Source organism: Hordeum vulgare, chromosome 7H (genome assembly GCF_904849725.1).
Source record: "Hordeum vulgare subsp. vulgare chromosome 7H, MorexV3_pseudomolecules_assembly, whole genome shotgun sequence".
Lineage (NCBI taxonomy): Eukaryota > Viridiplantae > Streptophyta > Magnoliopsida > Poales > Poaceae > Hordeum > Hordeum vulgare.
In genome coordinates, this window is record NC_058524.1 from 11,254,743 (window position 1) to 11,266,242 (window position 11,500).

Below are 11,500 nucleotides of genomic sequence, written 5' to 3' on the forward strand. Positions count from 1 at the left end.
TACTTTACAAATATATATATCTCCATCGTGAATGTATCCACGAATGGAGTTGAAACGACGTTTGATGTGCTTGGTCTTCTTGTGAAACCTGGGCTCCTTGGCAATGGCAATAGTTCGAGTGTTGTCACAAAAGAGAGTCATTGGGCCCGACGCATTGGGAATCACTCCTAGGTCAGTGGTGAACTCCTTCATCCAGACTCCTTCCTGCGTTGTTTCCAAAGCAGCTATGTACTCCGCTTCACATGTAAGATGCCGCCACGACACTCTTCTTGCAACTGCACCAGCTGACTGCCCCACCATTCAAAATATACACGTATCCGGTTTGTGACTTGGAGTCATCCAGATCTGTGTCGAAGCTAGCATCGACGTAACCCTTTACGACGAGCTCTTCGGCACCTCCATAAACGAGAAACATGTCTTCAGTCCTTTTCAGGTACTTAAGGATATTCTTGACTGCTGTCCAGTGATCCATTTCGGGATCATTTTGGTACCTCCCTACCAAACTTATGGCAAGGTTCACATCAGGTCTGGTACACAACATGTCATACATAATAGAGCCTATGGCTGAAGCATAGGGGACGATACTAATCTTTTCTCTATCTTCTGTCGTGGTCGGGCATTGAGCCGTCCTCAATATCACACCTTGCAATAGAGGCAAGAGCCCCACCTTGGACTTACCCATATTAAACTTCTTCAATATCTTGTGAAGGTATGTGCTTTGTGAAAGATCAATGAGGCGTCTCGATCTATCTCTATAGATCTTGATACCTAATATGTAAGCAGCTTCTCCAATATCCTTCATTGAAAAACACTTATTCAAGTAGGCTTTTATGCTTTCCAAAAGTTTTATGACATTTCCCATCAACAATATTGCCATCCACATATAAAATGAGAAATGCTACAGATCTCCCACTCACTTTCTTGTAAGTACATGCTTCTCCAAAAGTCTGTACAAACCCAAACGCTTTGATCACCTCATCAAAACGAATGTTCCAACTCCGAGATGCTTGCACCAGCCCATAGAAGGAGCGCTGGAGCTTGCATACCTTGTTAGCATTTTTAGGATCGAAAAAACCTTCCGGTTATATCCTATACAATTCTTCCTTAAGAAAGTCGTTAAGGAATGCCGTTTTGATGTCCATTTGCCAGATCTCATAATCATAAAATATGTCAACTGCTAACATGATTCGGACGGACTTCAGCGTCGCTACAGGTGAGAAAGTCTCATCGTAGTCAACTCCTTGAATTTGTCGATAACCCTTAGCGACAAGCCGAGCCTTATAGACGGTCACATTACCATCCGCGTCAGTCTTCTTCTTAAATATCCATTTATTTTTCTATGGTTTGTCGATCATCGGGCAAGTCTACCAAAGTCCATACTTTGTTCTCATACATGGACAATATCTCGGATTTCATGGCTTCAAGCCATTTGTTAGAATCCGGGTCCGGCATTGCTTCTTCATAGTTCGAAGGTTCATCATTGTCTAACAACATGATTTTCAGGACAGGGTTGCCGTACCATTCTGGTGTGGAGCGTATCCTCGTGGACCTACGAAGTTCAGTAGTAACTTGATCCAAAGTTTCATGATGATCATCATCAACTTCCTTTCTAGTCGGTGCAGGCACTACATAAACATTTTCCTGCGCCGCGCTACTCTCCAGTTCAAGAGGGGGTACAATTACCTCATCAAGTTCTACTTTTCCCCCACTCACTTATTTCGAGATAAACTCTTTCTCTAGAAAGGATCCATTATTGGCAACAAAGATCTTGCCTTCGGATCCGAGATGAAAGGTATACCCAATAGTATCCTTAGGGTATCCTATGAAGACGTACTTTTTCGATTTGGGTTCGAGCTTTTCAGGTTGAAATTTCTAGACATAAGCATCGCATCTCCAAACTTTTAGAAACGTCATCTTTGGTTTTTCCCAAATCATAATTCATACGATATCGTCTCAATGGATTTAGACGGTGCCCTTTTTAAAGTGAATGCGGTAGTCTTTCACAAAAACAAAATCGTGCCTCTCGCGGAAGTAAAATCGTTCCTCTCATGAAAAAAAAACAATTTTTTTTTCGAGAGGCACGACAATGTCGCGCGAAATTAAAAAATTTCCTCTCACGGAAAAAACTAAAAATGCATTTTTTCATGCAATATATTTTTTTGAATTTATTTTCGTCCAAGAGTTAAGAAAGATCGATGAAAAACCGGAACACAAAAAACCCAAAAAATACAAATCTAAAAAGACGAAAACGCGTGCGAAAAATAATAAAAAACAAAATTCATAAAAAATGGCGACGTGTGGGAGTTATCATTAGGAGACTTGTGACGAAGGCGAATCCTATTTAACGCCACAGGTTCGCCAATTTTTAAAAAACCGGAAAAAACAAATCTAAAAAGCAAAAACACGTAGAGAAAATGAAAAAAATGAATTAATATAAAATGCTACATGTGACAGTGGCTGGAAATGATCATTAGGAGGCTCGTGAGGAAGGGAATCCTATTTAGCGCCACGAGCGCCGGTTTGCCAATTTTACAAACCGGCGCCTGCAGCACTCCCAGCTGCGCAGGCCCATTTGTATAATATGATTTTCCTGTTTCTAGAAATGTAAAAATAAGTGCGGCAGCCAGGGCTCGAATTGGTTCGCCCCATATTTGTTTCAATAGTTTCTTTCTTTCTTTTATACTAGCAAAAGGCCCGTGCGTTGTAACGGGAGAAAAAAATACCACACGCTTTTAATCTTTTTATAATCATTTTGATTTATTAAAATAATAAGCTAAATAACTAATGTAGTCAGTCCTATCCTATTTTGTTGAAAAATCAACCCGTCCATTGTTAATTCCACCATGATGAGAAATTGAGCAGGACAAGCAAAGCAAAACAAAAAGGCTACGTGAATTAATCAATGGACTGTTATCTTATTTCACTCATGGGATAGAGAATATGGGATCAGATGACAAACTGAAGGTGGTGTTCCATTCTCTGTCTCTACAACAATACAATCTTACATTCAATACATTCATTCATCAACAAACAAATCCCTAGAAAATAAATTTCTTGTCGGTGCTTGGCACACGGTTGGAGGCATGGGGAGGGGATCTCACCAGATGATGAGTTCCTGACGAAGGAGGGGATACGATGAGGGGAGCAAGGGTTAGGCGCCTCTATCTGGCCATAAGGAGTCGTCGTTGTCGCGTCATAACCTCCGAGTTCCCCGTGTGAGCCATGGAGGCCCTCCTCCACCTGCAAGTACTTCGCTCCGCCGCGCCTTATCCGCGCGCCGCCGCCGTTCTGCATCGTGAAGACGCATCATCCCCAGTCACTGTAGCTGTCGTGTTGATTTGATCCAGAAGCTGTGCTCGAGCGCCAAAACGGGAGCATCAAGCGGGTACAGGTACAGCCGTGGAGGCGGGTGGGTTGATATCGACAACAGTGGTGGTTGAGGTCGGCCGCGGCGGCGAGTGGTGTGGCAGCGGCCTGAGCACAGACTAGGGTGGACCAGGGTCGACGCGATGCACTCGAGCGCCGCAACGGGGGCAGTGAGCGGGGAGAGGTACGGCTGCGGAGGCGGGTGGGTTGAGATCGGGAGCGGTGACGATTGAGGTCGGCCGCGGCGGCGAGTGGTGTGGCGGCGGCCTCGGCACAGGCCAGGGTGCCCCAGGGTCGACGGGAGGAGACGATGCGTACGGGTATAATTTTTGCAGCGAATCGTTTTTTCCGTTTATGTTGCAGATAAATGATGGAGCGCGGGTTGAATAACAAAAAATACAGGTTTTTTTTTTATAAAATGTCATGGTGGGTTTTCCGATGAAAACAATAACCGCTTTATTATTAGGTATTGATTCTGTTCTCATGTTCGCTTCTTTTCATCTTATCCTTTTTTGTTTTGTTAGTTCGTGAACCTTTTTTCTACATAGATGTACATTTTATAAATACATGAATTCTTTTCGAATTTGATAAATATTTGACAAATTTGATGATTTATTTTTCAAAATCCTTAACTTTTTGTCATAACTGATGAATTTTTTTAAGTTCATGATTTTTTTCATAATTGATGAATTTTGTTTCAAATTCATGAATTTTTTGCGTAATGGATGATCTTTTTAAAAACAATTTGTGATTTGTTTAAAAATTGATGTAATTTTTCCAAAAATTGATGACCTTTGTAAAAATGGATGAACGTTTTTCTCAAATGTATGAACTTTTTTTCATAGTCAGCGAAATTTTTCCATGTTTTACAATCTGAACCAATTTGATAAACTTTTTTCAAGTTCTGTGAAGTTTTTTCAAAATCATTGAATTCCTTTTCAATTGTGATGAATTTGTTTGAGATTCAATGAAACTTTTTCAAAATCAATGATTTTTTGGTAATTTCACGAACTTTGTTGTCAAATTTTATGAACACTTTTAAAATTCGGTGAACTTTTTTCAATATGATAAACTCTTTTCTAATTGGATGAACTTTGTTTTGAAATTCATCGAACTTTTTTAAAATTTGATGAACATTTTTCATATTCGGTGAACGTTTTTCAAAATGGTCGACTTATTTCGAAATTTCATTATTGTTTTAATTTTGTGAAGTTTTCTCAAATTTATGAACTTGTTCTCAGTATCGATGAACTTTTTTCAAAATCGATAAACGATTTTTCAATTAGATGAAATGTTTATAAAAATCAAGGAACTTTTTTTTTCAAATTGAAGTTTTTTTAAAATATAATGAACTTATTTTAAAATTTGATGAACATTTTTCAATTTGATGATTTGTTTTTCAGGATTTATGTACTTTTTCAAATTCAATGTTTTTTTTAAATCAACAATTTTTTTCTTTTAAGTTTTTGAACTTTTTTGAAATTGGTGAAATTTTGCAAAATCCATGAACTTTTTGCAAACTCACTATAATTTTTCAAAATTAATGATTGCTTTTCAAATTTACTATAATTTTTCAGAATTAATGATAGTTTTTCAAACTCACCATTTTTTCTAAATTCTTGAACTTTGCTTTCTGCTTTTAGTGCAAAATAATAATTTCATATTGTTTTTGGAAAATCTCGTGTTAGTATAATATCCGAGTTTGGTCAGTTCTGGAGAAGCGGCCACGTAAGGCCCAGCCTGCGGCTCATGCGTGGCCCATATAGGGACGAAAAGAATGCCATCGGTCTCCACCTTGGTCGATCGCACACGCGCCGCAGCGGCGCCGTCCTCGGTGGTGCCCTACGATCCTCCGCCGCCGCCGCCGAAGCCCTCCATGGAAACAGTGCCGTACCCCTCTCTGTCGTCACCAGCTCCCTTCGCCGCCACCGGCACCCTGCACTGCTGTAAGGTAAGTCCGTCAAGCAAGCTAGCTGATGCATGTTTCTGCAGATCTTAATTGTGACAGTCCAGTATACAACAATGGTAGCCAGTTCTACTGTTCCCGTCCACATATTCTGTCAAGGCCGCAAACTTTGTTCTGCTTAGCTTTGACGACTGTATCTGATCGTGGGTGACCTGAAACTTTGATACACTAGGTTAATTGCTCATATTGGAAGTTTACCCTAATGGTTTTTAAAAAAAGTATTCCCTCGGTCTCAAAATAACGGTCTCAATTTTGTACTAGTTTTAATACAAAGTTGTACTAAGCTTAAGACACTTATTTTAAAACGGAGAGAGTAGATCCGTAAGCAGTAACTTTCAAGACATACTTTTATAGAAGATGCTCATGCGGGTGAGTTGTCAGAAATCCGCTCTCGACGGGTGTCGAATCATGGCCGCATGGTGTATTACTAGGCTACTGTCAAATTCTCTTCAACTAGTGGTTTCACAATGCACTAGTACTAGTACTCACTCTGTTTCTAAATATAAGTTTTTTTAAAAGATTTTATTAGGGATCTATATACGAACACAAAATGAATGAATCTACGCTCCATGGTATGTCTATATACATCCGTATATAGTTCATTAGTGAAACTTCTACAAAAACTTATATTTAAAAACGGATGGAGTATTACTTAGCAGTAGTACACAACCTTAAGGGACCAAGTCACCGACTTGGACCTAGGGGCCCTTGAAAACATAGAGTCGACCCTAACATAAAATATAAAACCTCATAGTTTATCTTGCTTTCGAGTTTCTCATCCGGAGGATTATCATGTATGGCTTATTCAACCTCCGGATGTATTTTATATGTATGTAAACAACGTTACTTAACACAATGCAGTGTTGTTTGTAAAATCAATTAAGAATTCGGTTTACGATTCCTTTTCTTTTCTTTTTACCACTAGTAATCATGCACAACAGACGTATCATAATCTATAGTGGAAATATCTATTTTGAATCTTATTTCTCTGCAGCTAGTTTTTTACTAAGCTATTGAAATGTGTGTCATGCCCAACGATGTGGTGTAACACATGATCAGCACACATGTCTTTACATAATTTATTATCTTGCAAATATATTCTAATTAGTTAGAAAATGTTAAAAAACAACAACTAAGCAACATTATCTACTACTTATTCTTTGACGATTCTCTCTACATGCTTTGTTCCATCTCTGGGATATTGTTTAGAGCTCCATTCCCTTCATACTTTAAAGTATGTAGCAAAAATCGCCTCCTTGGTTCAAAACCATCATATTTATGTATTATAAAACATTGTTATAAAAAACATGGCAACATGTATAGAAATGAGCTTGGTGTAAATACTCACGCTAGTTATTGAAAAATTTAGCGCTCCATCGTCACATGAGTGCATGAAATTAAATACCAAATAACTCGAGAGAGCACTACATTTAAGATGAATTGACAAGTTCATACCCGTATGCGTTTATCGGAACAACATAACTTTGCATCCCCAGTTGGAGATGTTGTCATTCAAAAATTTGGTCAAAGGCTAAAAGGTTTGAGCATCTTGTAAGGCTACAAGGACCAAAAGGAGACGTCCGAGAGAGGATGCAGATGGATTTATTTATCAATGTTTTACAGAAATAGCAGGAGCTCTGCCATACAAGAATATATTTATATGCAGCTAATTGCCAAACAGCAGCTGCGAAAGATATATAGCACAAAACAAACTATCTAGCGAATAAAATGATGTGATAATCAGATGAACATTCACGACCAGCAGGCAGGGATGGCAATGCTAGTGTGGAGATAATCAAGATTGTTAGCAGGACGTTCAGCTGTTGACAACACCTTGGTTACTTGCTGCATCGTCGGACGGTGTGATGGATCAGGCTCTATGCACTGAACAGCGATGGCAACCACTTGAAATATCTTACTTGCGACCTCAGCTTCAGGGAGTGGGAGCCGGGTGTCCAGCAATTTCTCAATCGATGTACTTTTGTTGTTGTTGTCCACGGAAGAAAGGAAATCGCCTGGATGATGTCCCATGAACAGCTCTAGAACAAGTATCCCAAAGCTATAAACGTCGCACTTCTCCGTTACCCTTGTTGTGTATGCAAGCTCTGAAACAAACAACATTAGGGAGTTAAAACCTAGCGAGGTACTTGAAACAATGAGAAGATTATTGATGTAACCAACATAGATATATAATTTTACCTGGGGCAAGATATCCTTTTGTCCCCGCAAGACTTGTGCAGTTTGATGCATCCACATCTAGTATTTTCGCTAGACCAAAATCTGAGATGCAGGCTTTAAATTCCAGGTCAAGCAAAACGTTGTTGCTTTTTATATCTCGGTGGACGATAGGTGCGAAGCAGTTGTGATGCATGTAAGACAAAGCATGAGTAACATCCCAAACAATATTTAACCTCCTCGGCCAATCCAATTCAACTGCAGTTTCTGTATCCTCCAAAGATTTTGATAAGCTTCCTCTATCCATGTATTCATACACAAGAAATCTTCCTTGGGTTGCGGAGCAGTAACCAAATAACTTTGCAATGTTGCGATGTCTAATATGCATCAATGCATGTACTTCACGGTTAAATTGCTCGTCATCTTCCACCCTATGGAGCTTTTTCACTGCAAACAATTCACCTGTTGATAACTGAACTCTGTAGACTGATCCATTCCCTCCAGATCCAATGCAATGAGCGTTGCTGAAATTGTCTGTGGCATCAACAATTTTCTTGTACACATCCTCCCCGTCAAAGTTCCAGATGGCGAACATCTTAGTTTGTTGTAATTCATCTGTTGTTTCTGTCTTGGTTTTCTTCTTTTTGCAGCGCCATGTTACTAGTGCAGTGAAAAACACGAGAGATGCAATAGCGGCTATTACAGAGAGTACAATAGCTCCAGACGTTTTCCCTTGTTCACTACTTCGAGGAAGATCACAAGGGGGCAAACCTGTTACGACACCACACAATTTCTTATTATGCTTGAACCATTTGATTGGAGCCTCTTCAAGAAGCCTAGTATGCGGCACTGACCCTTCTAATTGGTTGTACGACATATCCATGTATAGGAGGCTGTTCATGCTCTGAAATGATGGTGGAATGCTACCGTTCAGTGCATTGTGAGAAAGATTCAAGGCTTCAAGCATAGTAAGAGCACCTAGTTGACTTGGAATAGCGCCATCAATTGAATTTTCACTTAGATCCAACAAATCTTGTAGGTTTACCAACATCCCTAGCTCGATAGGAATGGTACCATTGAGGTGATTATGGCTCAACTTTAGAAAGTGAAGCTTCAGACAATGCCGAATTGATCCTGGTATCTTCCCTGTTAGGTTGTTTGATGATAAATCAAGATACTCCAGATTGTTCAGTGATCCAATTTCTTCTGGCATATTTCCCTGGAGCAAGTTGCCAAAAAGGCTCAAACTAAACAACATCCTCATATTGCCAATTTCTGGAGGAACTTGTCCTTCAAGCTTATTTGATGAAAAATCAAGTATCCCCAACCAGGATAATTTCCCAATGCTTGACGGTATTACTCCGGCTATATTGTTTTTTGATGCACGTAGCACGGTAAGATTATAGCACTCACCCCAACGATGAGATAGTTTACCAAATAGTTTATTTGAACTTATATCAATATAGACAAGATTTGGATGAGCTCCCATCTTGGTGATATCTCCTTCGAGGTTATTCCGATCAAGTCGAACCCTCACTAGGCTTGTACAACTTAGCAAGCTTGACGGCAAGGGTCCAACCAAGTTGTTATCGGTAACGGTAAAATTTTGTAGCCGACCTCCCGCACAAAGACCAGATGGCAAGGAACCAGAGAGGTTGTTAAAAGCGAGTTGCAGTTGAACTAGACTCATTAACTTGCCAATTCCTTGAGGAATAGATCCAGAGAGTTGGTTTTGTGCAAGGCGTAACGTGGTGAGCTTTATCAAACTTCCTAAGTTGTTTGGGATGGAACCTGATAGTGTGTTAATATTAAGATCCAACTCCTCTAAGTTCACAAGGTAACCCAGCTCTCGTGGTATTTGCCCCGAAAGTTGGTTCTGAGGAAGTCTTAATATATTGAGTTTTGTCAGGTTCCCTATGGTGACTGGGATAGAACCTGAGAGTGTGTTTGAACTAAGATCCAAGACATCTAAGTTCACAAGGTAACCTAATTCTCGTGGAATGTGACCAGAAAATCTGTTGCCCCAAAGACGTAAGAGAGTGAGCTTTGTCAAATTACATAAATTTCTTGGAATGTGCCCTGAGAGTGTGTTTTCATATAGAGCCAATTCTTGTAAGTTCATCATATAACCTAGTGCTCGTGGAATTTGCCCCGAAAGTTGGTTCTGGAAAAGGTGCAATCTATTGAGTTTGGTCAAATTGCCTATGGTGATTGGGATAGAACCCGAGAGTGTGTTTGTATTAAGTTCTAGTTCCTCCAAGTTCAAAAGGCGGCCTAATTCTCGTGGAATCTGACCAGAGAGTCTGTTGCCCCATAGATATAAGATAGTGAGCTTGGTCAAATTAAACAAATTTATTGGAATGGAACCTGAGAATGTGTTTTCACAAAGATCCAAGACCTCTAAATTCACTTGATAACCTAAATTTTGTGGAATTTGCCCAGAAAGTTGGTTCTGTCCAAAATACAAGGCATTGAGTTTTGTTAAATTTCTCCAGTTATTTGGGATGGAACCTGTCAGCTTGTTTCGGCTAAGACCCAAGTCCTTTAAATTGACCAAATGACCAAGCTCTCGAGGGACGCGTCCAAAGAGTTGGTTGGCGTCGAGGTACAAGGTAGCGAGTTTTGTCAAGCCACCTATATTGCTTGGGATTGAGCCGGAAAGACTATTATCGGAAAAATCTAATGTAACCAAGTGCTTTAGGTGGCCTATTTCAAAGGGGATGTGACCAACCAAGTGATTGACCGACAAGGTGAGAGTGTCAAGATTACTCATGTTGCCTATTTGCCTTGGTATTTCACCGGAGACTTGGTTTTCATGAAGCATCAAGGAGCGTAATTTTGTGAGATTTGCTAGGCCTAGTGGGATGAAGCCTCTTATCTGGTTGCCTTGTAGGAGTAGAGCACGGAGGTCTCGGAGGATGTCAATGCCGGCAGGGATGCTCCCGCCGAGATGGTTGTGCGAGAGGTCGAGGCGCGTCAGGGTCGCCAAGGCTGAGAAGTCGAGTGGCCCCAGCGCCCCTCTCAGCCGCATCCCCCGCAGAGAGATGCCGCTGATCACCGGCCGGCGAAGTTGCCCGGTGCACGTGATGCCACGCCAGCTGCAGGGCGTCGACATGTTCTCCCAGGACTGCAGTGTGTGCTGGCTATGGTCGTCGAGGCTGGTTTTCCAAACGAGGAGCGCCCTCGCCTGTCGTGCGAGCACCGTCGTGTCTGGTACAAGTGCGACGGCGGTGGCAGTGGCCGTGGCCATTATCACCATCGTCGCCAGCACGCTGGCGAGCATCTTGGGTGGCTCCGTCTCCATGGCTAGCTAGGCTGGATGGAATTGGCTCTGGTGGTTGTGAGAGCTGATGGCAGCTACCACGTTATCTAATAAATAGTGTATGGAGGAACGCACACGTACAGTACATCTCTCCATGTCCATGTGTTCATGGTGACCATGGTGGCCATGGAAGTCAAAGCCATTCGTACGTGCTGGGGCCATGCGCATACCGATCTGCGGATGGCTGGGTTCCATACTATCTCACACGGCAATATATGCTGTAGATTCCAATAATTGGATGGATGGTCATAAGGTATAGCTGCCAAACATCCGATAGATACATAAACCAAACTGGGCAGCCAAATGGTTGACGTCGCTATCGTTGCTTCACCGAGAGAACGGGAACCACAAATATGGTATGCATTCTTTCGAAAACATCGAAAGCAGGCCGTGCGTTAGACCACACCATAAGATTGGCCTTCGAAGGTATTTTGCAGTAACTAGGACAAATACCCGTACGTTACGACGGAAGAAAAAAATAGTTCCTCTCCTCCTTTAAACACACACTTGACGACATCAGCAAATTTCTTAAAATTCATTATGCTGCCAGATGAGAAACAACATGATAAGTTATTCTAAGAAAACACGATAAATGATTTTGTGCAAAAGCATAAAGATAAAATGGTTCTTCAAGGGATACACAACAATATAGCATCCTCAGAATAAATCTT

General features: G+C 41.0%; 1 protein-coding gene across 1 annotated transcript; it reads right to left on the minus strand.

The window, feature by feature from the left end:
• Positions 1-6,915: 6,915 nt before the first annotated feature.
• Positions 6,916-10,991, minus strand: LOC123413217 (MDIS1-interacting receptor like kinase 2-like). The gene is made up of 2 exons (XM_045106162.1): positions 7,532-10,991; positions 6,916-7,437 (listed from the first exon to the last, which is right to left on the minus strand). The coding sequence occupies exons 1-2, from the start codon at positions 10,809-10,811 to the stop codon at positions 7,085-7,087; spliced, it is 3,633 nt and encodes a 1,210-aa protein (XP_044962097.1). The 5' UTR covers positions 10,812-10,991; the 3' UTR covers positions 6,916-7,084.
• Between the last annotated feature and the right edge of the window lie 509 nt (positions 10,992-11,500).

Coding starts and splice junctions, on each gene's coding strand:
- LOC123413217 (XM_045106162.1), bottom strand. CDS start 10,811: ATGGAGACGGAGCCACCCAAGATGCTCGCCAGCGTGCTGGCGACGATG. Junction 7,438..7,531: donor AAAAGGATATCTTGCCCCAG/GTAAAATTATAT, acceptor TGTTTGTTTCAG/AGCTTGCATACACAACAAGG.